The sequence below is a fragment of the Callithrix jacchus genome, chromosome 8 (genome assembly GCF_049354715.1).
Source record: "Callithrix jacchus isolate 240 chromosome 8, calJac240_pri, whole genome shotgun sequence".
NCBI lineage: Eukaryota > Metazoa > Chordata > Mammalia > Primates > Cebidae > Callithrix > Callithrix jacchus.
The window spans coordinates 58610241-58636098 of record NC_133509.1 but is presented as its reverse complement, the minus strand read 5'-3'; the positions used below and the strand labels follow the sequence as shown (position 1 = coordinate 58636098).

Sequence of the window (25858 nt, the reverse complement as noted above, 5' to 3'; positions counted from 1 at the left end):
TCGCCCGGGACTCCGAGCCAGAGCACAGCGGCGAGCGTGACTCCGCCACCAGACCCCTGGCTCTCTCCCCTGGCCCAGCCCACTCCGCTGCGCCAGCGCCGCGGGCAGTGAGTTCGGGGGACAGGGGAACCAGGGGCTCCCTCGCACCAACCCCAAGTCCTGCCCCCCTGGCGATGAGGTTTTGCTAGGGCACCTCCACACTCCGGGTATGAGGGAGGAGGAGGAAAGGACTGAAGGATCCCCTAGTCGCCAGCTGGGAGCGGGCTGGGAGGCCGCCGGGAGGGCCTGAAAAAGGAGACGGAGTTGCCGCGAGGTTGGGGGCGCGGGGTGAAAGCGGCTTGGAGAGGGTGAAAAAGACGCAGGTGGGGCCCGCCGGGCCAAAGGAGGTAACCCGGAGCCCGGCCCTTGCCAGCCCCGGGGCTCGGGGCGGGAGAGATCATGGCCCGCCTCTTCAGCCTCCGGCCGCCCCCCAGCGAAGACCTCTTCTACGAGACCTACTACAGCCTGAGCCAGCAGTACCCGCTGCTGCTGCTGCTGCTGGGGATCGTGCTCTGCGCGCTCGCGGCACTGCTCGCCGTGGCCTGGGCCAGCGGCAGGGTGAGCCGGGCCTCCGCTGCGGGAGGGTCGCTGCCTGGGGGGCATTTTCGGGGTTGGGGTTGGTGGGGTCTTCTTTTCGATATGATTTCGCTGCTGGGAGCCGAGAAAGAAAGGACCGTTGAGCCTGGCAAGGAACTGCAGTGACCCTGGGCAAGTCACTCTACCCTTCTGAGTCTGCGTGGGGAGAAAGCTGAGTCCTGGATGCTTCCCGTTTCTGTCCCGGTTCCGACAGACTTTAGGGGCATCTGTGGTCTACAGGTTCCACAATAAATCCATCGCCGGATTTTCCAGTTTTCCAAAGGGGAAATTCTAGGAGGCCCCTGGGGAATTCATTTCCTGGCTTTCTCTCCCTCTTAGGGGATGTGGGGCACTTGTACCCATAGACTCCCAAAAGGCACCCTCCAACCCGGCCCTCACTAAGTCCCGAAATAAACCATTCCAGTTTGTTTGGGGAGGAAGGGGGTCTTCAATCCAATTCTAGAAACAGCCTGGCCCGGGTTTTCTTTTCACTCCTTGGAGGCAAGGTGGGAAAATCACCGGGCGCGGCCAATCCTTGCTGGTCCACGCCGAAATCCGGGAAGAGGTGGGAACAGAAGTTGGGGACGGCGGTGAGGCTTCTTCGAAGAGTTGAGGCAGGTGGCGAGATCGCAGCCCTGGCAGCCAGGGAGGTGCCGGACGCCCGCCCTGTGCTGCTGGAGCACTGCCTCCACCGCCCTCCAAGCTCCCAGTCACCGGCCCGGGCGCCGGGAATCTCCTGAGCAAATTGGCCAGATTTGGAGACATTCATTCCGAAGTGCCTCCTTGTGAGCTAGGATCTATCTTTCACTTGCTTCACAACGCCTTGGTTCCCGTTTGATTTTAAAACAACAACAACAACAAAACAAAAACCGAGGGTCTGAAAGGTCATGGATTCACAAATAGGGGATAGGAGCCAGTTCTTCTGGGTAGCTGTCCCAGGCTCAGCGAGATAATAGGTTGAATCGCAAGAGGCTGGGCGCGATGGCTCACGCCTGTAATCCCAGCCCTTTGGGAGGCCGAGGCGGGAGATCGCTTGAGCACAGGAGTTCGAGACCATCCCGGGCAATTTGGCGAGACCCTGCCTCTACTAAAAATACAAAATAACAATAATAATTAGCCGGGCGTGGTGACGGGAACCGGTAATCCCAGCTACTTGGGAGGCTGAGGCACAAGAATCGCGTGAACCCGGGAGGCAGAGGTTGCCGTAAGCCGAGATCGCGCCACGAAACTCCAGCCTGGGCGACAGAGAGAGATGCCTCAAAAAACAAAACAAAACAAAAAACCAACGAACAAAATCCATTCGAGATTGCTGAGTCTAGATAAAAACAGTAGGACACAAGCAATTTCAAATGGTTCAACCTAAAATGAATGGCAAGTGGAGGTGCCTTGCCTCCTTTTCGTACTTGGGCTCGAGACACCTTTCAGAAATGGGCTGAGGGCCGAGCTGCCGGTTCTTCCTTTACCAGGTTCTTTCCTTCTCCCTGTCATAATCTTGCCTCGCACACCCCTTGCCCACAGGAGCTGGCCTCAGACCCGAGCTTCCTGACCACTGTGATGTGCGCGCTGGGCGGCTTCTCGCTGCTGCTGGGCCTCGCTTCCCGCGAGCAGCGACTGCAGCGCTGGACGCGACCCCTGTCGGGCGTGGTGTGGGCCGCGCTGCTAGCGCTAGGCCACGCCTTCCTGTTCACCGGGGGCGTGGTGAGCGCCTGGGACCAGGTGAGAGGGGCGGCAGGCGGGGCAGCGGGGACAGCCCGGGCCTCGATCCCACGCCGGGCCTTGAATGGCGCCACTAGGACCTTCAACTTCCCGCGCCCCTCCCCCAGGTGTCCTACTTTGTCTTCGTCATCTTCACGGTGTATGCCATGCTGCCCTTGGGCATGCGAGACGCCGCCGTCGCGGGCCTCGCCTCCTCACTCTCCCATCTGCTGGTCCTCGGGCTGTATCTCGGGCCACAGCCGGACTCACGGCCCGCACTGCTGCCGCAGGTGAGCACTCAAGTAGCACAGGCTAAGCTCAGGACGGCTCTGCCACTTGCTGGTAGGCTCCTTTCGGGGGATGGTTGAGCTGTGACTCCAAGGCAGGGTTCAACGCTGGGCGAAGGATACACAGATCCAACCGTGCTTTCATGGAACTGGTACACCAGTGCGGTACAGTGCCTGCTGTTACCAGAAGAGGGTTCCAAGCCTCAGGGAAGGGAGTCGTGTCGTGGTTTGCCCGGGGGATCAGGCAGGTGGCGACAGATGTGGTTAATGAAACCTTCACAGAGAACGTGAAAAAAAAAAAAAGTTTTGTGCGACAGGAGTGAGTAGCGACAGTGGAGTGGTATTCCAGGCAGAGGAAATGTACCTGCAAATGTTTCCAGACCTAAGAGGTCATGTTGGTGCAGCAGCGAGAGTCTGGAGCAGGGAGTATCTGGGAAGGGAAACGCCCCTCGGGATTCCACAGTGTGGCACCACTTGTCCAGCAATACTTAGGTCCCTCACTGTAGAGTCCAGTCTTCCCCAGCCAGTCTTTGAGACCGACTCCAGCTACCTAGGACAACCACCCGGGGCCCGCATCCTCTGAGGCTGGCCCTCACCCACAGTTGGCAGCAAACGCCGTGCTGTTTCTATGCGGGAACGTGCTGGGAGTGTACCATAAGGCGCTGATGGAGCGCGCCTTGCGGGCCACGTTCCGGGAGGCACTCAGCTCCCTGTACTCGCGACGGAGGCTGGACACGGAGAAGAAGCACCAGGTCAGCCGGGCCTAGGAAGGCCAGACCAGTGTTCCAAGAGAGGAGTTGCTTAGATTACATAACGGGGCTTCTTCACAAGTTGAGTGACTCTGGGCAGTTTTCTTGACCTGTTTTCTCTGTTGTATAAAACGTGGGTATTGCCCACCTTAAAAGGTTGTGAGGCTCAAACAAACAACAGCTTATAAAAAGCACTTTAGAGCATTATATTAAGCGGAGAACAGTCACTGAAGGTGATCAGTGTAGGATGGAGTGTTGGGGCCCTTCTGTGTGCAGCAGGAGGACTTGGGGGAGCATCCTGGAGAGCACCTGGGGTGGGTAGGGCAGTGTGGGCTCCTGAGTGATTTTGGGGACAGGGGCTCATGGCTTTAGGGTCCATAAGAGTTGGTGCTCATAGTGGCCTCTTCCAGGAACACCTTCTTTTGTCCATCCTCCCTGCCTACCTGGCCCGAGAGATGAAGGCAGAGATCATGGCACGGCTGCAGGCAGGACAGGGATCACGGCCAGAAAGCACCAACAATTTCCACAGCCTGTATGTCAAGAGGCACCAGGGAGTCAGGTATGAGGAAGGATGACTGGGGGAAGGGGCCTGTGGGCTGAGACCCTGGCCCCACTGACACAGTCTGCCCTATGTAGCGTGCTGTATGCTGACATCGTGGGCTTCACACGGCTGGCCAGCGAGTGTTCCCCTAAGGAGCTGGTGCTCATGCTCAATGAGCTCTTTGGCAAGTTCGACCAGATCGCCAAGGTCAGAGGGGGCTTCCTTCTCCACCCAGGGACCCTCAACCATCCCATCCTGGCTAGCCCATTCCAAGGAAAACTCCCACTTCATAAGATCCCAGACCCACTTCAGCCCATGCAGACCCCCAGATATTCCAACAGAAGGAGGAAACCCTCTCAAACATTCCCAACATGAAGCAGCTCACCACACACCTCAAACCCACAGAGATCTCTCAATATCTTCTCAGACGTCTCAACTACAAAGCCTCAAACATGCTCAGAGCCCCAACAGATGTGTCTCTGGACACTACCACCAAATCTATAGAGATGTTCTGATATTCTAACCTAAGGAGGCCCTTCCAAGAGAAATGTCTGCCCTATGCAACCTCAGCCTAGCAACCTGCTTAGACCCCAGGGATCCCTCCAAGCAACCAATTCTTGAGTTTCCCAAACCCCTCAATCCTGAGACCAGTACCATATACTCAACTCTGGGTACCCCCTTCACATGCCAAAAGTGGAAAGAGCCACAGACATCCGACTCTTGAGGAAACCCTTCTGAGAAAGAGATCTGCATGGAAGATAGCCCCATGTCAAGCTAAAGGAGTCCCTAGATCTGACCTAGACACTACCCCACCTTGGAAGTTCTTCAGGAATACCACACTCCCCACTTTTCCCAACTCCCTCCTACCCTTCTGGCCTCTAACCAGGTTCCTCTACACACCCACATACACACTCCCAGGAGCATGAATGCATGCGGATCAAGATCCTGGGGGACTGTTACTACTGTGTCTCCGGGCTGCCACTCTCACTGCCAGACCACGCCATCAACTGCGTGCGCATGGGGCTGGACATGTGCCGGGCCATCAGGTCAGCTCAGGCAGTGGGCAGGAGGGATGCTGATGGTGGATGTGGGAGGCAACAGGCGGCTGGCAGAAGTCCTCTTTGTGAGAAGCAGGGATGCGACACAGGCAAGGCTGAGGGTAGGACTCAGATTGTCCCACACACACCCTGCTCAGGAAACTTCGGGCAGCCACCGGCGTGGACATCAACATGCGTGTGGGTGTGCACTCAGGCAGCGTACTCTGCGGAGTCATCGGGCTGCAGAAGTGGCAGTATGATGTTTGGTCCCATGATGTCACACTGGCTAACCACATGGAGGCAGGCGGTGTACCAGGGTGAGACCTGGGGCCCTAGGCAACCAACCAGGCCTACCACAGGCTGCCACCCTTTTCATTAGTTCCTTAAGATGAGTTCTATATGGGGCTCAAGGAGACCCTAGGGTACAAGGAGGGGAGCTGGGAGGCACACCCTGTAACAGGGTCTTTCTTGAAGTCACACCTCCAGGAATGATCTTTGAAAGGCATGAGATGTCTGTCAGTTCTAGGAGCCAGGAGGCAGGATGGGGAATAGGAGGTTTAAAGGCCCTCCCTGCTAACCCTTTCTGCTCCCCACCTTCCAGGAGAGTGCATATCACAGGGGCTACCCTGGCCCTTTTGGCAGGGGCTTACGCTGTGGAGGATGCAGGCATGGAACATCGGGACCCCTACCTTCGGGAGCTAGGGGAGCCTACCTACCTGGTCATCGATCCACGGGTAAAAGCCCAGCCTGGACCCTCTAGGCTGGCCCACCCAAACCATCCCACAGCCAACAGGCCTGATCTCTTCTGTGCCAGAGACTGAGTTCCTGGGTCCTAGTGGGGGGTGGAGGGAGAATGAGGAACTGTCCGTGGTCTTTACTCTCAGCCCTCATGTGCCCCAGGCAGAGGAGGAGGATGAGAAGGGCACTGCACGAGGCTTGCTGTCTTCGCTTGAGGGCTCCAAGATGCGTCCATCACTGCTGATGACCCGCTACCTGGAATCCTGGGGCGCAGCCAAGCCTTTTGCCCACCTGAGCCATGTCGACAGCCCGGTGTCCACCTCCACCCCTCTCCCGGTATGTGCACCTTCATCCTGAGCCCCAGAGCTTAGGTAAACTCACCCCCAGTATCCTTGGACCCCAGCCCAGCCTTCCCTGCCCCTACCACAAGTGAGTCACTTAATGATTTGTGACATCCCAAAGTCCTGAACTGTCTGGTCACCCCAGTCACTGGTTCAGGCTCTTCCTTGACCCTCCTTCCAGAGAAAGAGCCCTCCAGCTCCCTTCAGAGAAAATACAAGATCCCCACAGACCCCATGTCCATAACTCCCCTGCCTCTACTCAGGAGAGTGTCTTCCCCTGACATCACAAAGGCAGTTGAACCCCCACTTCCTCCTGAGTCTGATTCTAGAGCTGTGCACCCATAGCACCAGGAAATGTCTCTGTTTAAGTCAGTTCCTGAAACTGCATGCTCTCTCCTTCAATCCCCCAACATTGGGGAGTCGGGGAAAGACAATGGCAGCAGTGATTGCAGGAAGTGCCTAATTCCAAGTGTTAGCATGAGGTAGGGGAGAGGTCAGAGGGTTAAGCCAGCAGGAGGAAGATGAAGGAAGAAGCTGAGGCTCAGCTGACTGTTGCAGGATGAGGACTCCAGCGTGGGTGGAGTGGCGTGTGGGGCTTGCTATAAGACCAGGGACTGTGAGATGACCTTAGGTGCAATTACATGGTAGGAATGCCTGCCAGGGCCCATGCTAGACTTCCCGCCGCTTTCCACCAGTGTGCGGGCTAGGGAGTATCAGGATGGAAGAGCCGGACCCCTTGTTCAAGGGTGTCTCCGGAGGCAGGACCTCACTAGCACAGAAATCCACTTAGCCCCTGAAGTTCCGGGGGCCAGGTCAAAGATTAGAAATCTTGCCAGGCACAGTGGCTCAAGCTTGTAATCCCAGCACTTTGGGAGGCTGAGGTAGACGGATAGCTTGAGGTCAGTAGTTTGAGATCAGCCTGGCCAGCATGTAAAATCCCGTCTCTACTAAAAGTATGAAAATTAGCCAGGGTGGTGGTACGTGCCTGTAATCCCAACTACTTGGGAGGCTGAGGCAGAAGAATTACTTGAACCTGGAAGGCGGAGGTTGCAGTGAGCTGAGATCACGCCACAGCACTCTACCCTGGGCAACAGAGAAAAACTCCATCTCAAAAAAAAAAAAAAAAAAAAAAAAGATACCCTGAGAATCACCATCGGCTTGCCCCTAATCAATGTGAAACTTTGAGTGGTAGGGCAGTGGGTGTGTGTTCATCCATTCATTCCTTCCACGTTTTCTGAACACCTACTGTGTGGCAGGCATTAGGCCAGTTCTTGAAAAGATATTAATCAGTAAGATGTTTCCCTGCCTTCAAATAATTTACAGGTATTGGGAGGGGGCAGATAGGTAGCTTGAAAAAAGTTAGTCCCATACACAGGTGCATGGATGGACCCACACCTAGAACATATCATTCCCTCTCAATATCTCTCCTCCCTTTCTCTCTCCCATGTACCAGTCTTTGGCTTGAGGGATGATGTGACACGTGACTCTGCTTCCTCTGCATGGACCACAGGGAGCAGGGAGAAATGCTCACCATATTTCTTGTACTAGGCAGTGGCCCACAAAGCTTCATTCCCTCTCAGCAGCTGCTTTCTTTGCCTCCTCATTTTCATATCACTCCTTGCACTGCGCATTCCTTTTGACGAGGAAGAGAATGACTGTAATAGGTTTACTTGCCTTCTTCTTCTTTCTTCTCCTTTCTTTGTTATCTGCCACTACACCTCTCAGCTCAGCCTGGCTGATCTCAGGAAAGGTCAGAAAGGAGTCAGAATGTTTATCATTGCTACTTCAATTTAAACCAACAGGGACTTTTTTTTTTTTTTTTTTTTTTTTTTTTTTTGCATCCAAGGGTGATGGGAAAGTCCCTGCCTTTGGAATTGTGCACTCTTAAGGGAAAATGAGTCACAGAATCTATAGCCACTCAAGCCTATAGAAGACAGAGTTGCCCAGGAAGTGATAGAAACTATGAGGAAATCAAGAGTATAAAGATCCTGGGGGTCAGCCAGGCATGGTGGCTCACGCCTATAATCCCAGCACTTTGGGTGGTTGAGGCAGGCAGATCACCTGAGGTCAGGAGCTCAAGACCAGCCTGACCAACATGGTGAAACCCTGTCTCTACTAAAAATACAAAAATTAGCTGGGCATGGTGGCACATGCCTATAATCCCAGCTACTTAGGAGGCTGAGGCATCAGAATCACTTGAACCCAGGAGGCAGAGGTTGCAATGAGCCGAGATTGTGTCACTGCCAGCCTGGTCAACAGAGCAAGACACAATTTCATCAAAAAAAAAAAAAAAGATCCTGGGGGTCTAGTCAGCCAGGGGGAAACTTTAAGGAGGTTCAAACCTCCCCTTCAAGGGCAGGTGGGATTTGGGAGAGAGAGAAGTCATTAGAGGGAGGGGAAAGAGCCCAGTCAAATGCCCAAGGTCAAGGACATGTATAGAGCATGCAGTGTGGCTCATGGTCTACCTCACTGCAGGGAAAACACCCACCATGCCCACCTCCCCCATGTGCTCTCCCAACAGGAGAAGGCCCTGGCTTCCTTCAGCCCCCAGTGGAGCCTGGATCGGTGAGGAGTCCTGAGAGTCTTTGCCAGTGGGGCTGTCTGGGTGACCCCTGCGTCCACCCTGGGGGGCTGCTCCTGCATTGCCCAGATGCTCTGAGTGTCTCTGTGGTGATGGGCTTGGCTCTCACTGTGCAGGAGCCGTACTCCCCGGGGACTAGATGATGAACTGGACACTGGGGATGCCAAGTTTTTCCAGGTCATTGAGCAGCTCAACTCGCAGAAGTACGGAGAACAAAGAGGGCTGGAGGGCGGTGGAGGAGGGATGCTGCTCCGTGAGGGCATGAGGGAAGACTTGCCTGACCACCCTGTCTTGCTCTCACTCTGCCCTCTTCCTGCCCTACCCTGCCCTCTGCTCTCTGGTGCTTTCACCTACTCTCCCACTTCCCACCAGACAATGGAAGCAGTCAAAGGACTTCAACCCACTGACACTGTACTTCAGAGAGAAGGAGATGGAGAAAGAGGTGGGCTGCAGAGTGGGCGGCAGCAAAGGACTTCCCAGCTTTAGTTCCTTAGCCCTGGGGAAGGGTCAGCCCTTGGGTGTCCTCCCCAGGTCTGCTTAGTTTGTGATCCTAGGAGTGAGGAGCTTGTGCCTCTCTCTAAAGGAAAGTCACTCTGTAGACTGAGTTACTGGGTGGTAGCGGGAGGATGGAGGGTAGCTCCTTGGAGAACTGGTAAGGTCTACATGGAACTGAACCGGAGGCTGGGCAGTGAGGCTGAGGAGCCCACCCCTTGCCTGGGAGTGATGTCTTCAAGGTGATGGGCAGCACTGGGCCCTGTCTCCACCTCCGGCCCCCTCACTTTCAGTACCGACTCTCTGCACTCCCTGCCTTCAAATACTACGAAGCCTGCACCTTCCTGGTTTTTCTCTCCAACTTCGTCATCCAGGTGCTAGTGACAAACAGGTGAGAGAGCCCCGGGCAAGGGAGGCCCCGGCTGTCATAAGCTGATTCACTTGCCCTCATGACCCCTGCCCACATTTTCTTCCTTCACCCTTTCCCCTTAGCTTCAGGCTCTTACCTGCAGAGGAAATGTGTGTTCTGGGGAAAATGATAATCACAGCCCTTATCTTAACCTTGTGGACTTTCTACACAGCACAAGCATTTTCCTATGAGTGTCTCTTTTGGTGCCAACAACATCCCCATGAAGTGGGGTTTGTTTCCATTAAAAAACCCAAATCTGGCAGCAAATGCATGAGCTTAGAAAGTAGTCCCTCATTCCTAGTTCACTGCTAGGGGGGACAAGGACTTGTTCTTAACTCAGCCAGGTGGCCAGGTGCGGTGGCCCACGCCTGTAATCCCAGCACTTTGGGAGGCTAAAGTGGGTGGATCGCCTGAGGTCAGGAGTTTGATACCAGCCTGGCCAACATGGTGATACCCCATCTCTATTAAAAATATGAAAATTTGCCAGGGGTGATGGCGGGTGCCTGTAATCTCAGCTACTCCGGTGGCTGAGGCAGGAGAATCGCTGGACTTGGGAGGAGGAGTTTGCAGTGAGCTGAGATCATGCCACTGCACTTCAGCCTGGGCAACAGAGCAAGACTCTATCTCAAAACAAAACAAAAGAAAACGCAGCCAGGTTAAAGAGCTTTGGCCTAGAGGCCCAGAGATCGGTCTGCGGTAGCCTCAGCCATCCTTGTGAGCCCTCACTGCCCACTATATAGGTCCCTGTTCCCCCCAACACTGTTCTAGACCCTTAAGCCAGCCAACCCAGATCCCCAGAACCACTTCCCCCATCTCCCACCTGGTTCACACAGCACCTGCAGAGCACACAGGGAGCCTGTTCTGGCACTTCAAGGCCTCGCTTTTGTCTCCCTTTAGGCCCCCAGCTCTGGCCATCACCTATAGCATCACCTTCCTCCTCTTCCTCCTCCTCCTTTTTGTCTGCTTCTCAGAGGACCTAATGGTGAGGTGGGCTGAGGGGTGGAAGTGGCATGGCAGAGCCCTGGTCACAACCTGTCCTGAAGAGGGTGCCCCAGCCCCATGGCTAAGATGCTCATGCTCCCTCCACAGAGGTGTGTCCTGAAAGGCCCCAAGCTGCTGCATTGGCTGCCTGCACTGTCTGGCCTGGTGGCCACACGACCAGGACTGAGAATAGCCTTGGGCACTACCACCATTCTCCTTGTCTTTGGCACAGCCATTACCAGCCTGGTGAGGACATAGGGGTCCCTATCCACCATCATCAGGGCATACTGGACCTGCCAGGGACTGAAAGGGAACCCCTGGATTTGGGCAGGCAGCTGGACTAAGCCCAGGGGATGCTGGCAATGTTGTATAAATAGAAAAAAATTACAGTCACCAGCAGTCTATCATCTGGGCATAATAGTTGTTAATAACACTGGTGAATGTCCTTATCTTTTTCCGTGTAGGCAGTTATTTAACCCCACTTAGCTCACTTGACTGCTTTTTCAGGATTTAGACTCATTCCTAGAATTCTATTCCTCTTCCAAGTTACAAAAGAGGAAGCTAAGGCCCAGAGAGGCTAAGTGGCTGGCAAGAGCCCACACAGTGTCTCCACATCAGAAGAGTACTCTTGACGCCCCTCCCATAACTCCTCCCTAAGTGAGGACCCTAGTGCTGAGGTTCCCTTCCCAACCAGAAATAGCAGGATCCACCCCTTTGGGTGAGTCTGACCGTGACTCATCCCTGGGTCTGCTGAAACCCAGCACAAGCCTCTTCAGCTCCTCATCTCCTCTGCAGTTCTTCTTCCCCGCATCATCAGACTGCCCTTTCCAAGCTCTCAATGTGTCCTCCACGACTTCCAACCTCTCCTGGGAGCTCCCTGGGTCTCTGCCTCTCATCAGTGTCCCAGTGAGTGTTCCTGCATGCCCTTAATCTCCTCCTGCAGACCCTTCCTCAGTCCAAGCCCACAGCCCCCTGAGTGTAGGAACATTCCATTCTGTGGATTAGAACAGACATAAATCACATCCAGTGTATATCTGTGTGTATGACACTCCCTGTCTCATAGATAGGACCTGGGCCTGGGAGGGATAGGAAGGGAGCCCTCAGGTGTTCCCCCATTGCCTGTGGGACATGCCCACTCCTGATCCCTGCCTGGCCCCACAGTACTCCATGCACTGCTGCGTTCTGGGCTTCCTCTCCTGCTCCCTCTTTCTGCACATGAGCTTCGAGCTGAAGCTGCTGCTGCTCCTGCTGTGGCTGGCGGCCTCCTGCTCCCTCTTCCTGCACTCCCATGCCTGGCTGTCTGACTGCCTCATCACCCGCCTCTATCTGGGCCCCTTGGACTCCAGGTGTGCACAGCTGCTGGACAGAGGTGCTGGACCCCCTGGGATGGGGGTGAGATGGGACACAGCAGAGCTGTCCTGGCCTCACTGAACTGAATCACCCACAGGGCAAAGCGGGAGGGAAGTGGAGGCCTACATGGGCACTGGGGGCAGGGAGGCGGCCAGGAAGGGGCAGAGCGAGGGACAACCCTGATCCATGGCTCCCTCAGGCCAGGAGTGCTGAAGGAGCCCAAACTGATGGGTGCTATCTCCTTCTTCATCTTCTTCTTCACCCTCCTTGTCCTGGCTCGCCAGGTAAGTCACCCAGCTCAGCCCTCCAGGGCACACCTATGACTGGTCCCACATTTGTGACTTGGTCTTTCTAATTTCCAGTGTTGAATGCCTGTTGGAAGCTTCTAAGCAAGGTTTCCTGCTCCCTTTCTTTCTCCTTCCCTCCCCACCCCTTCTTTCTCCCACGCCCCAATCTGGGAAAGCCCATGCATAAGAAAAAGTCCGTTGCCACTTCTGTATCACTAGTCTGAATCTAGTTTCAAGGATAGTCTCTCTCCAAGGATACTTGCACCTTAAGCCCTAAACTGGGGATAGGGTGGGGCTAGTTTCAGGCAACATGGAGTTGGGGCTTAACACGCAGGAGCTGGGCCTCCCCTGCTCTGTGTCTCCCCATGGCCCTTGGTGACCCTCCCCAGAATGAGTACTACTGCCGCCTGGATTTCCTGTGGAAGAAGAAGCTGAGGCAGGAGCGCGAGGAGACAGAGACGATGGAGAACCTGACTCGGCTGCTCTTGGAGAATGTGCTCCCTGCGCACGTGGCCCCCCAGTTCATTGGCCAGAACCGGCGCAACGAGGTGACTCCTAACCCCCTGACTCCTAAGCCTGGGATACCTTAGGGCCTCATTTCAGATGAAAGTCTTGACCTATGACCCGTCCTCTCTAGACCCCCCACACCCAAGCCCTTTTGCTTGTCAAGCGACTTCGTTTTCACAAGATCTTAGGTTCTGTCTTTGGTGAACACAAAATTTCTGTATTTCAAATTCTTACTTAGAAGGCATGTCTTCTCTAACTCATGACCACTCCATTCATTCCGGAAGCTTAGTCAGGTGTTGATGGGAGCTGTCTGGAGCAGGGATCCCTAACCTCCAGGTCGCAGACTAGTACTGGTCCATTGCCTGTTGGGAACTAGGCTACACAGCAGGAGGTGAGTGGTGAGCCAGCACTACTGCCTGAGCTCCGCCTCCTGTCAGATCAGCAGAGGCATTAGATTCTCAGAGGAACTCAAACCCCATTGTGAATTGCACATGCAAGGGATCTAGGCTGTGCACTCCTTGTGGTAGTCGATTAGGTTGGTGCAAAATTAATGGCAGTTTTTGCCGTTAAAAATAATACAATTAAAAGTAATTACTTTTTTTTTTTTGAGACAGAGTTTCACTCGTGTCTCACAGGCTGGAGTGCATGAAATGGCACAATCTCAGCTCACTGAAACCTCCGCCTCCTGGGTTCAAGCGATTCTCCTGCCTCAGCCTCCTGAGTAGTTGGGATTACAGATGCCCGACACCATGCCTGGCTAATTTTTATTTTTTTTTTAGTAGAGACAAGATTTCACCATGTTGGCCAGGCTGATCTCCAACACCTGACCTCAGTGATCCACCTACCTCAGCCTCCCAAGATGCTGAGATTACAGGAGTAAGCCACCTCGCCTGGCTTTAATTACTTTTAATGGCAAAAAAAAATGCAATTAATTTTGCACCAACCTATAACTAATGCCTGATGAAATAGAACAGTTTCATCCCAAAACCATCCCCCCACCGCTGCCCAGGTGCGTGGAAAACTTGTCTTCCACAAAACCCATCCAAAATCTAGGACTAAAAAGGACTTTACGGCACTCATTTTGTGAATTACCTTCAGATCTGATTCCATCTGGGTCAAAAAGTTTGGGGACCACTGGTCTGGAGGATACAGTCCACCCCTCTCTCTAGACCTGCATTATCCAATATGGTAGCCATTAGCCCTATGAAAATTTAAAATTAATTAATTAAAATAAAGCATTCAGTTCCTCCGTTTTACCTGCCACATTTTCAGAGCTCAACAGCCACTGCAGCTAGTGGCCCCCGAATTGGACACTGCAGATAGAGAACGTTTCCACTGCAAAAGTTTCTATTGGATGCTGCTGCTTTAGATCCTCAAAACTCTTGCTCTAGCCAAACCATCAGGAAGTCACCCACATATTTGTACCATCTTACTTGTACCACCACCTGCTGGCCTTCTGCTGTGGAAATGCTCTTGGCTCATATTGAGGGGTGTTAAAAGACACAGCTCCAGAGCTCTTCCACAGCCTTATGCCCCCGCCACCTGCTCCCTGCTTTCAAGACCAGGAGTAGTTCTGCTTCTTGTTTCTTCTCTTACAGACACAGGAAATCTTGTAATCGATCCTTTTCTCTCTTCACTTTGGCTACTAGAAAGCTGAGAGCCAAAATCTAGGTCTAAAAAGGACTTCATGGCACTCATTTTGTGAGCCACCCTCAGATCTGATTCATATTTATCATCTTGCCCTTCTTTTCCCTTTGCCCCATAGTCCCTATTGTTGCTTATTTTATCTTTCATTCTGTACCTATCTTAAGTGACTTAAACACTTTATACCTTTGGTTTTGTAGCCGGCTTAATTAAACACCTTTCAGCAATAAGATGGGATATAAAAATAATTCACATTGACAGGATCCCAGTTCTAGGAGTGACTCCCTGCATGTTGCTGTGAGGTGATCCTGACCCCAAACTTCTGTCTCTTCTGGAATCACAATGAGATCCAAGCTTTGACTCCTAAGTCATATCCCTGGGGTAGCCTGGCCCTACTCCTCTCCCTCCTTCCCAATTCTTCTTCAACAGGGAGACCAGGAGTGTGGACACAGGGAGGAGGGTCCCACACAGACCCAGAAGGGGGAGGAACGTGATACAAACCCCTCACTTCAGTCTCCTGCTCTCCCAGGATCTCTACCACCAGTCCTACGAATGTGTTTGTGTCCTCTTCGCCTCAGTCCCGGACTTCAAGGAGTTCTACTCTGAATCTGACATCAATCGTGAGGGCCTAGAGTGTCTGAGGCTGCTCAATGAAATAATTGCTGATTTTGATGAGGTGACAACTCCAAGAGTCTCCCAGACCCTGTGTCCCTAGAATTTCCCACCAGTCCCTCCTTCCACTTTGCTCTTCTGGCCATGAGGTCAATCCTCCCTTCCACAGCACCCGCTCACCTCCTCTGATCCCCCAGCTCTACCCACTCCAGCAACATTGCTCACCACCAACCCTCTCCTTCCTGACACCATCCCCACTCCCACAGCCTGATCCTTTAGCTCCAAAGGCTTAGGGCTGGGCTTCTGGGAGAGGGGAGGGAAGGAGCAAGAGAGACTGGGGACAGGCCTCCTCTCTATACAGTTGCTCTCCAAGCCCAAGTTCAGTGGGGTGGAGAAGATCAAAACCATCGGCAGCACCTACATGGCAGCCACAGGCTTAAATGCCACCTCTGGGCAGGATGCACAACAGGTATGGCGACCCTTCCTTACCTACCACCCTCCTCTGGTCTCTCATTGATGGGCCCAACAGTGGGACTTATTCTTGTGCCCTTACTGGCCCACCCTGGTGGGGGGGGCCCATTGCCAGGATGCTGAGCGGAGCTGCAGCCACCTTGGCACTATGGTAGAGTTTGCCGTGGCCCTGGGGTCTAAGCTGGATGTCATCAACAAGCACTCATTCAACAACTTCCGCCTGCGTGTGGGTGAGAGACCTCCCCTGCTGCAGCAGTCTGGTACCTCTCACCTTCCTGAGCTTGCCCGACTCCAAGTCCTTTGTTAGTTGCTCCCAGTTCATCCCTGAAGCCCCTTTCCAGACTGACTCCCTGGGATGGGGTGTGCAGCTGCTGGCCCAGGAAGTACAATACTTTCTTACTCTTTTTCTTAAGCTACATTCCTCCAGCCTTAGCGACACCTCCTCTCCTCTAGGGCCACCCCCCATGCCCTTCTCCCTTCCTTCCAATTTCTTGTGCTTCCTCTTTCCCTCTTCCTTCTCCAAGTCTGTCATTACCACATCCCTTATCAGGGTTGAACCATGGGCCAGTAGTAGCTGGAGTGATTGGGGCCCAGAAGCCACAATATGACATTTGGGGCAACACAGTGAATGTGGCCAGCCGCATGGAGAGCACAGGAGTCCTTGGCAAAATCCAAGTGAGAAAACCACATTGGAGGCATGGGGAGGGGGACTAAGAATAGGGCCACCTCCATATTCCCTCACCCCCTCCAATTGTAGGTGACTGAGGAGACAGCCTGGGCCCTACAGTCCCTGGGCTACACCTGCTACAGCCGGGGTGTCATCAAGGTGAAAGGCAAAGGGCAGCTCTGCACCTACTTTCTGAACACAGACTTGACACGAACTGGACCTCCTTCAGCAACCCTAGGCTGAGACCCTATTCCCCTTCTAAGAACCTCAATAAAGAGAAGACTCTGGGATGTCTGGAGCCCACTGATGTCAGAAGCTGTTTATATAGCTTGGGATCACCTTCTCTTTGCCCTTCAGCTGGAAGTATTCTTCCCAGGCCAAATCTGTGTGTGTGTGTGCACACACATGTGTGCACACATGCATGCATATGAGACTGAGCATGTTGGAAGGGAGTGATTTTTTTCACAAAGATAACTCCCTCAGCCTCTCTGTCAACTTATTCCAGTATTTTGTACACCTTGGAAGCATAATTTGGCCACAAGACTCAAAACAAAGATTTACCCTTTCCTGCCCACTATTCACAAATATTGGAGGAATCTCCAGGGAAATGTCATTTGAACTTTATTCATTCAACAAACACTAAATAAGTACCTATTATGTGCTCACTATACAGAATGGGTGAGAGGCCTGGGAAATAATCTATTAGGTCCCTCCCAGTTTCCGCTGCTGTTCTGATTGGTACACTATGCTTTCCAGTAAGGACCTGTGGACAGTTTAGAGGTCCATCCGATATCCCTTTGCTTCCTTCTGCATCCGTCTGCACAGATGCTGGTACATGGGTCTTGAGGTATTGACAGCTCATTCTCACTGGCTCATATTTTTGGGTCCATGGGAGATATCTTAACATACTAGGTTTGCTGTGGATGTTGCATGTGGATATTTGGCTTCACTCTCCTACTTGCTGTTTTGTTTTTGTAATGAGAAAGAGCCAAAAAGTACACTGCTGCCACTGTTGTTGCCATCTTCCTAAAACCTTGTCAGAACAGAGTTTGATCAAGTTTCTCCACAACAACAGTCATCTCTGGGAAATAATGACTTATGCCTCTCACTTTTGGGAATCTTTGTTTCCTGGGGCCCTCAGCCCCACCCTGTACCAGAGTGTGTTGTGGAGGTTAGCAGATGCTGATGTGCAGAATTCTATGGAATAAGATCTAATAACTTGGTCCTCAAGTCTGGTTTCCTTGTGAAATGGAGGGAAGGAAGGCAGTCCCCAGGAACATCTCCTATGGAGAGGACAAAGATTATTGGCAGTAAGTTGGGGTCATGCTAACAAGGATACCTGTCACAGGCTTCAGGGAAGATGTTTCACAGCAGTTCTGTTTTCTCAAAAGGTCCCTGAGTCACAGGGCCTGGAGTGATAAGCCTGCATGGGTTGTCTTTCTAGACAAGCTGCTTTCAGAGTCTGTGGACTGTATTTTGCTAAGTATGATCTGCAGACTATGGACTTGGAATCTTCTAGGTTGGGGGCAGTCTATGTCTGTCTTTGTGTCCCTTCCAACATTGTAAATCATGGGGAACCAAAGGACATGACTCTAAACTACTGAGAGGGGCCCCACCAGGATGCCCACGAGCAACCTGATAGCCACAGCACATGTACCCCACTCAACAAGGCTGACGCAATTTCAGACTTCAATTTTAATGGTTAAAGCTGCCTGTGGGAGCCAGGCTGGAGCACTCTCTCACTCTGCTCTCACTTGCTCCAGCCCTCCCTCTTCTTCCACTTCTCCCCCCGCCCCCCCCCCCGCCTCCCACGCCCCAATGCTGTCCATACCCCTGCTGCTCCTGGCTCAGAGCTGGCATTCTGCCAGGAGAAAAGTGAGCGTCCTTCCACGAGGCCTAGGTCAGTTCGCTTGACTCTAGAGGACTGGAGGTGGCAGTAAGGCTCTCGGCAGGGCCGGGCTCCAGAGTGGCGGGGACGCTCTTGACGCTCTGGCCCACACTGCCCCCGCGGCGGGTGCTGGACACCTGGGAGCCCGTGCCCTCTAGCATCTTGGCCACGAAGCCCACACCCGCCGAGCGCAGCAGGCTGCCGCCGGCACAGGCATACAGCACGGGGTTCACGCTGCTGCTCAGGAAGGCGAGCGCGATGAGCACTTTGCGGGCCAGCTGCAGCTTCAGCCCCAGGGTCCCGGACCCTGCGGCCTTGCCGGCCAGCGCGCGGCCTGCTTCGGCCAGATTCACCACGTGGTAGGGCAGCCAGAAGGCGGCGAAGGCCAGGATGATGAGCACCACCAGGCGGCCGGTGCGGCGGCTGCGGCGGAAGCGCCGGGCCTGCAGCCGGCGCCCAATGTCGGAGTAGCTGGCCACCACAGCCAGGAAGGGAAGCAGGAAGCCCGTGAGGGCCTCGAAGATTAGATGGAAGGCCCGGTGCCCTTCAGTGGGGTACTTCGAGAAGCAAAACAGGCTCATGTTGTTCGATTTTAAGACCACTGTGCGGTACGCGAGGACGGGTGTGGCCAGCAGAAAGGACACCACCCAGATGCCTGCCAGCACCAGCCGAGCCAAAGCCTTGGTGCGTAACTTCTGGGACACAAAGGGGCGGGCTACCGCCAGCGAGCGGTCTAGACTCATGGCTGTGATGAGCAGGACGCTGGCATACATGCTGACGCCGCAGACATAGTGGCACAGGCGGCAACCAGCCAGTCCAAAACTCCAGGTGCCTTGGGTCAGGAAATGAAGGAAAAAGGGAGCAGTGAGCAATACGGCCAGGTCGGCCAGGGCCAGGTTCAGCACCATCAGAGCAGTGACAGAGCGTTTCTGCATCCTTTTCAGGATGCTCCACACCACAAAGCTGTTGCCGGGAAGCCCCACAGCCAGCGCCACTGACAGTAGGATGATAGCCAGCGGAGAGATGAACTTGACACCTAGCAAGGAAGGTGCTGCAGAAGATGTAGTGTTCATGGCCGTCGGGAGGACCTGGAGAGTGAGTGTGGACACACGCATGAGAGTAGAGGACCAAGTGTTTCCTGACACCACGGAGACACCTAGCCTGAGAACTCCAGTCTGTCTCCAGGGTCAGCAGCATCAGAGGTCCCTCTGAAATATACTGCCCCCACCGCTGGCCAACTGTCTTAAAGGGATCTGGTTGAGTACAAAGACTAGTTTCCTAACTGGGTTGTGGGGCCTCTTCCTGCCCGCAGACCCAATTGCAAAATATACAGTGACCACAGCAGCAGCAGCAGCATTTCCAGACCTTTTCAGCCTCCTCTCCTTAGGAGACCCTGAGGCCCAGGACCAAACTGAGAGACTTCCTACCAATGCTGCACCCCTTGAAAGGCCAGCTTTTTTGCCCCCGCCAGGCTCTGAGTCCCTCAATCCCATAACTTTCCCAATCACCTGCCTACTGTCCCCAGAGATGCCCAAGGTCAACCAGAAATAACAGGGATGGAGAGGAGTTAGTGGACAAGTGACGAGGACAAAGCCTCCCAACTTTGTACACTGCTCAGACTTTTCTTTGGAGATTCCTTTGCACCTTCTTTCATGGCTGCACACCGTCCCACCACCACCCCAACCACTGCCGTTCCCAGGATACTTACTTACACGCTTTGGCAGGTACTGGTTGGAAGCTGGTGCCAATCTCAGGGTCAGGGCAGGGTGGTGTAGCCTATTCCTGGACCTGTCCCAGTGCCAAGGGCCGGGCCCCAGGTCTAGGGCTGTTAGCTAAGTCAGCCAGAGAGGAAGTACCACGTAGCAGGGGAGGGGGAAGATGCATCTTCCTAAGGGTGGGGCTGAAACCCTCACCTACTCCCTTCACTGGGAGGGGGGATAGTGTGTGTTCCAGGCAACCCAGAAGGCAGGAGTACTCCTCAGAGATGGGGCCAGATGAGAAGAGACCAGGAAGGGGTAGTGAGAGACGAAAGAGGGGTGTGGGGAGTGAGTAGGCTGGGTGTGGCCTCAAGATGCAGGTCTAGACTGGAGAACTGAACAAAGTAGTGAATCGTATCATATGGGAGGAGGTGAGGAAGCCAGAGAAGGAAAATGGGCCTCAGATCAAGAGGCTAGAATGCTGATATCTTTGCTTTTTGCATTAATAATGTAGTTCGTTGCTTTTTTTTTCCAGATTAATAGAAAGTGTAGGTTGGAGCTGTGACTAGGTCCTGGGTCTGGGTTTGGGTTAGATAACATCGTAATTTAAAGAAGGTACATCAGTAAATGCCGAAGGGGGAAGAACTCTGTCCTTGGCTTAAGTTCAAGCTATGATCTGGGTGTGGGAAGAGGGCCATCTCCTAGCACCCCCTTCTCTCCCCTTACTTAAAGGGATGGTTCCATTTAGGTCAACCAATTCTCCATTCTCTTTGGTAGAAGCCAAAATAAAAATGGTCTTTTTGGTATCGCACAGAATGCCAATCACTTCCCCTTTTCCCAGACACTTGCCTTGTGCTTGCCCGTGTGGTTACCCTGCTGAGTCTGGATTTAAGATCTGGGCAAGGAGATTGGCACCACCTCTTTCCTATCTTCCCATAGTCCACTATCGAGTTCCACTTTAGACACACAGAGGAAGTTGAGCCTGAGCATGAGAAGCAGGAACAGTGATACTTCATGCCCACCCTGCCAAGAAGAGAAAGTGGGAATGCGGAAATGGTCACCCTTCCCCCTTCCTGGACAGAGGAGCATCTCCCTTCCTGGACAGAGGAGCATACCCTTTCCTGGACAGAGGAGCATCCCCTTTCCTGGACAGAGGAGCATCCCCCTTCCTGGACAGAGGAGCATCCCCTTTCCTGGACAGAGGAGCATCCCCCTTCCTGGACAGAGGAGCATCCCCTTTCCTGGACAGAGGAGCATCCCCCTTTCCTGAACAGAGGAGCATCTCCCTTCCTGGACAGAGGAGCATCCCCCTTCCTGGACAGAGGAGCATCCCCCTTCCTGGACAGAGGAGCATCCCCTTTCCTGGACAGAGGAGCATCCCCCTTCCTGGACAGAGGAGCATCCCCTTTCCTTGAAGTCTCCTGCAGAAGCTAAGAACTAAAAATTCCTGGCCGGGTGTGGTGGCTCATACCTGTAACCCCAGCACTTTTGGGAGGCTGAGGCGGTCAGATTGATTGAGGTCAGTAGTTTGAGACCAGCTTGGCCAACATGATGAAACCCCATCTCTACTAAAAATACAAAAGTTAGCTGGGGGTGGTGGCATGTGCCTATAGTCTCAGCTACTTGGGAGGCTGAGGCAGGAAAATCGCTTAAACCCAGGAAATGGAGGCTGCAGTAAGCCAAGGTTGTGCCACTGCACTTCAGGGTCTGGGTGACAGAGCGAGACTCCGTCTCAAAAAAAAAAAAAGGAACTAAAAATTCCTTCCTTCAATCTGACCATGAGCTTTCCTGCTTCCCTTTCAACTCTGACTTCTTAGGAAATATGTAAAGTGTAATGGTGATCACTGAGGTCCTTAACCTTTCCAGAGCCTCCACTTGCTATGCTTGGAGAAAAGCCAGACTAGAGTTGACCTCATAGCTGTCAGGCAGAGGATATGATAAAAAAGATATGGGCTGAAACCACAGCAAGAACTGAAGTCAGAGTTAAGGAAGGGCTTTCTGACCACATGGGGTGTGAGAGATGGGGAATATGTAACAGAGGAAGTTAGGGAACCTCTGCCCAGTGCATGAGGACAGAAAGAATCCCCTGAGACCTGTGTTTGGGAATAGAAGCCAGGGTCAACCAGAGGACCCTTCAGATAGAAACTGGGTTGTCCTTGCCTCCTCTCTCAAGCTGTTCCCCACCCACATCTCCCTTGATGGCCTTTCTTCCCCACACCCAGGACCAGGAGCTCTAAGCATACTCCCTGCTGTTCTAGTTCACAGGTTCTAATTCACTCCAGTTTTGGTGGCCCTAGGATGGCCCTGGGGACTGGGTTTCCTTTGCTCTGTTTTGACCTCTATCTGGGGGACAGGGAGGTGTAAACAGTCACTAACATAGAAACGGAGGTGATGATCAGGGTAGCCATTCAAGAGGCCAACAATCTCAGTTTGTTGGGAAACTGATAGGGCTGAGACAAGGGATTTTCAGTGCTAAAACTCGGGAAGTCCTGTGCCAACTGGGATGAGTTGGTCGCCTTAGTGACCACAGGTGTGTACTTGTGGATGTCCCCTGAAAAGAATCCCATTCTATGTCCCCCTAATTAAAGATGTCAGGATCTAGAACTGTTTTTAAACCTAGCTATAGATTCCAAAAAATGGGGGCAGAGAAGTATTGGGGAAGGGGCTAGGAATAGCTAACAGCATCTTGGAAGGAGCCCAGACTTGACAGAGAGAAAAAGAAGAGGTGTCACTTTCCTGAAAAAGTTATTGCTGTCCTCTAAATATTCCTGCCATTCTTCATAGCCCCTGATAGTCAACCCCCAGACTTCCCTGAGTGAATGCCTGCTCCTGGGCCCCTTTTCACATCAGGTGGCCTTTGCAGGGATGATCAGATGGTCAGAGAGGAAGGTAAGTCTCAGACTCCCAGGGCCCGTACACTGTCAACTCCTTTTGTGCCTCTCACATCCACTGGACCAAACACAAGACATGCAGGAAAAGTTTCCTTTTCAAATCCACAGATTCACTTTCCCCTTCCAGAGCCATTTCCTCCCCCAGAGGCTTTTATAAACCTCAAATAATGGATCCCATTCCTACCCCTCATCCAAGTTCCCATGCCTCTCCTTCCATTGTCTCCTTTATTTCCAGAGTGGTTCTATGGGTTGGCCTGTGGAACCAGGACACCTGGGCTGGGGAGGGAAGGACAAGATGCCACTGAAGGCCAGCACTGCCCAACCCTGGCTTGATCCACAGGGAACTAGGTGGCTTCAGTACAACTCAGGCATGAAGAACCACAGGTCGGTGGGGGGGAATAAGGGGGAGCACACTTAAGTCACCATCTAATGGCTTCCCAGTGTATTTCACAATAACAGCTATTGGCAACAAGTAAGCAGTGCTGGTACATGGGTACATGCCAACCTGCAAGCACAAAATAGTCCTTAACAGGGACCATCACCACATTCATAATCCCTCAGTTTGGAGGAACCTGAGCCTGCCCCAGGTGTATAGTAATCCTACCCAGCCAGATCCAAACTCTAGTCAAAGGGTCCCCAAACGTTCCAGAACACTGAGCTCCGGAGGGTGAGGGGATGGTAAGGGACAGGCAAGGGCAGCAGGTTGTAGGTTTTGGGGTCAAGGGTCCCATTCCGGACCGTCCTTTTCCATCCCACCCCCGGGGTCTCCATTGCCTCGGCCCTGCCCCACCACTTTCAGCTGAGGAGTAGTTCGGAGTTCCATGGTCCCCTCCCTAGAGCGGCCGCCCCCTCGGGCCTCCCCGGAGCCTTCGAAGAGGCGCGTGAGGAAACGGGGACCTGCCCGGGGCAGCAGATCCCCAGCGGTGAAGACGTAGAGCACCGGGTTGACGCTGGAGCTGAAGAAGGCCAAGGCCGTAGTTCCCGCTCGCGCCGCCTGGCCGGCCCCGCCCAGCTTCGCCAAGGCCCCTTCGGGTGGAGCCAGCGCGGCGACCGCCTGCAGTAGGTTGACCGCGTGGTAGGGGGCCCAGAGCAAGCCGAAGGCAAGCACGATGGTGCTCACCAGCCGGCCCACCCGCGCCCCGTGCCGCCCGGAGCCCCAGCGGGCGCCCCGCAGCCGCGCCAGCGTCACGCTGTAGCAGCCGAGCATCAGCCCGAAAGGAAGCACGAAGGCGGTCAGAGTCTCCAGGCTCAGGTGGGCAGCAGCGTGGGCCGGCGACGGGTGGCACAGCTGGCACACGCGGTCCCTCCACAGGTGGCGGTAGACGGCGGCTGGGACGGCGAGCAACAGGGCGGCCAGCCAGACGGCCAGCAGCAGGCTGCGGGCCAGGGCCGGGCTGCGCAGCCGGGGCGCCAGGAAGGGGCGGGTGACGGCGAGGCAGCGCTGCAGGCTGAGCAGGCCGGTGAGCAGCACGCTGGCGTACATGCTGAGCGCGCACACGTAGTACACCGCCTTGCAGCCCGCCTGGCCCAGTGGCCAGGCCTGCCCGGTCAGGAAGGCCACGAAGAGCGGCGTGAGCAGCAGCACCGCGCCGTCGGCCAGTGCCAGGTGCAGCACAAGCGTGGCCGCCAGCGGTCGCCCCCGCGCTGGCCGCCAGCCCGCCAAGCTCCACACCACGAAGCCGTTGCCGGGCAGCCCCAGCAGCGCAGCCAGCAGCAAGAAGGCTGTGCCTGTGGCCCGCGAAGCCTTCCAGCTCAGCAGTGTCTCATTCCCTGGGGGACGGTAGCAGACCGACATCCTTCTGGGCCTACAGAGGGGTGGAAGGGGCCACAGAGGGCGTTCAGGGGTGGGGCAAAACCCCACCTGTGATGCCGGATGAGAAGGGGCCATGCCTCCTCCTGACTTCCCTGCAGCCTGCCTCTTTTCTGCCTGTGAGTCCTGACTTCCACGAGGACCCAAACCCCGCCTGAAACACTACCCCTTCTTGGAACCCAGATCCCCTGCTCTCAGTCAGTAGACCTGCCCGACTCCTGGCTCCTTCCCAGAGCTCAGTGGTAAACAGTCATAAAGTTCTCACCCCAGGCTGTCACTATCTCTACCACCACTCCTCTAGTCTGGCCTCTTCTTCCCAGCCCCAATCCTAGTACCTCTGGGCAAAAGTGGATGGTGGGGTGTAAAGGTGGGCAGATCTACTTACCAAGTTGGGAGCAAGCAAGATTGGGGTTCTGGGAAGCTGAAAGGTTAAGCAGCAGTGGGCGAGTTGCCTACTCCTGTCCTGTGCCTGTCACATTTGCAGAAGGCAAGGCAAGAATGGGGAGGGACACGATGAAGCTCATCCGGGGCCTCTCCTGGGGCCCCTCCCTCACCCCACTCCTTCCCATCACCAACACATCCAGGCGTCCAGGCATGTGAGAGCCTGCCTTGCCAGGAAACAGCATAAGCTGAAGGGGGACAGATAAGATTACCTGGCGGTGGAAGAGAATAGGAGAACTCCGCTGAATCCTGACCCTGGTCCTGCTTCTCTTCTCATCCCTCCCCCAGCTCTGGCCCCAATCCCCCCAGTCCACCTTCTACAGTGTGTATGTTGCCTGGCCTCTCTGGCCTGTAGAGGTGAGCCAAACAACTCAGCCCCCCAGCTGCTTTATCTTTGCCTGTTTCCAGCTTCCTGGTCCGGCTGAGCCCCTTTTCTTCAACTCCTGGCCTACCTCCTCCCATCTCTTGCCTTGGGCCCTGCCCCAGTCACTCCACCCTCAGGGATCTCACCAGGCTGTCAATGACAGCTTTTCCATGTAAGGCATGGTGCCAGATTCCAGGAGGAATGGGGGATGCATGGAGGTATAAGGGACTTATAACCTGGTTAGGGAGTCATGACACACAACCATGAAGAGACCCCACTACCAGGCTGCACCAGGATACAAGACAAGAAAGGAATGGATGCAGTGGTAGAGACATACTAAGAAGCAGCCTGCTCTTCTTGGAAAAGTCAAGCAAAACTTGGAAATGAAGAGATTTGAGGGGGGCCTGGCAGATCGATAGAGTTGGGGTAAGGGAAAAGAAAGGCCTCTGCCCAAGTAACAGCCAGAACTTGAGGTTCCTTGGGCAGGGCACCAGGAGCATTGTCTTAGCTTGGGTTCTCCCAAAGCAGAGCTTGAACTAAGGGCTTGGGTACAGGTAATCCTGTACTTGGGAGGCTAACTCAGGAAGTGAGGGCATAGGGTAAGACAAGAGAGAGGAAAGCCATTAAGAGCACATGAAGTCCCTTCGGTAGGCCTTGGGAACCTCTGAGAAAAGTACAGATTGCCCAAGACAAAAAGACTGGCAGGGTGATCAGTCCAAAGCATTTATTAGGAGAACTTAATGAGTGGGCTGCAGCATATCCT

General features: G+C 54.1%; 3 protein-coding genes across 9 annotated transcripts; 1 reads left to right on the top strand and 2 right to left on the bottom strand.

Moving 5' to 3' along the window:
• Positions 1–19: 19 nt before the first annotated feature.
• ADCY4 (adenylate cyclase 4) lies at positions 20–16302 on the top strand. 7 transcript variants are annotated; one of them, XR_013521119.1, is made up of 26 exons: positions 20–107; positions 413–597; positions 2134–2331; positions 2439–2600; positions 3200–3349; positions 3757–3905; positions 3983–4094; positions 4806–4933; positions 5083–5241; positions 5526–5658; positions 5825–5998; positions 8525–8568; positions 8701–8787; positions 8957–9026; positions 9370–9467; positions 10383–10467; positions 10575–10712; positions 11262–11372; positions 11628–11812; positions 12016–12100; positions 12493–12651; positions 14684–14930; positions 15228–15335; positions 15453–15567; positions 15888–16012; positions 16095–16302. XR_013521119.1 is itself a non-coding variant. In XM_035260228.3 (26 exons), the coding sequence occupies exons 2-26, from the start codon at positions 439–441 to the stop codon at positions 16245–16247; spliced, it is 3234 nt and encodes a 1077-aa protein (XP_035116119.1). In that variant the 5' UTR covers positions 20–107; positions 413–438; the 3' UTR covers positions 16248–16302. The 7 variants fall into 7 exon arrangements, 6 of the variants coding, with proteins under 6 accessions (XP_035116119.1, XP_078190754.1, XP_078190755.1 ...); XM_035260228.3 differs by having other exon boundaries at positions 14784–14930; XM_078334628.1 differs by lacking the exon at positions 3200–3349 and having other exon boundaries at positions 14784–14930.
• A 1508-nt stretch (positions 16303–17810) lies between these two features.
• On the bottom strand, positions 17811–19139 carry LTB4R (leukotriene B4 receptor). Its single transcript, XM_009005838.5, has one exon. The coding sequence runs from the start codon at positions 19005–19007 to the stop codon at positions 17901–17903; it is 1107 nt and encodes a 368-aa protein (XP_009004086.2). The 5' UTR covers positions 19008–19139; the 3' UTR covers positions 17811–17900.
• Positions 19140–22901: 3762 nt separating this feature from the next.
• LTB4R2 (leukotriene B4 receptor 2) lies at positions 22902–24790 on the bottom strand. Its single transcript, XM_002753677.7, has 2 exons — positions 24676–24790; positions 22902–24285 (listed from the first exon to the last, which is right to left on the bottom strand). Exon 2 carries the CDS (start codon positions 24273–24275, stop codon positions 23199–23201), a length of 1077 nt encoding a protein of 358 aa, XP_002753723.1. The 5' UTR covers positions 24276–24285; positions 24676–24790; the 3' UTR covers positions 22902–23198.
• Positions 24791–25858: the final 1068 nt, after the last annotated feature.

What these genes read in the sequence shown, in the direction of transcription:
- LTB4R2 (XM_002753677.7), bottom strand. Translation starts at nt 24,275, where the DNA reads ATGTCGGTCTGCTACCGTCCCCCAGGGAATGAGACACTGCTGAGCTGG.
- ADCY4 (XM_035260228.3), top strand. Translation starts at nt 439, where the DNA reads ATGGCCCGCCTCTTCAGCCTCCGGCCGCCCCCCAGCGAAGACCTCTTC. An exon ending in TGGTGAGCGCCTGGGACCAG is followed by an intron (nt 2,332 to 2,438) that starts GTGAGAGGGGCG and finishes CCCCTCCCCCAG; the next exon opens with GTGTCCTACTTTGTCTTCGT. An exon ending in AGAAGGAGATGGAGAAAGAG is followed by an intron (nt 9,027 to 9,369) that starts GTGGGCTGCAGA and finishes CCTCACTTTCAG; the next exon opens with TACCGACTCTCTGCACTCCC.
- LTB4R (XM_009005838.5), bottom strand. Translation starts at nt 19,007, where the DNA reads ATGCGTGTGTCCACACTCACTCTCCAGGTCCTCCCGACGGCCATGAAC.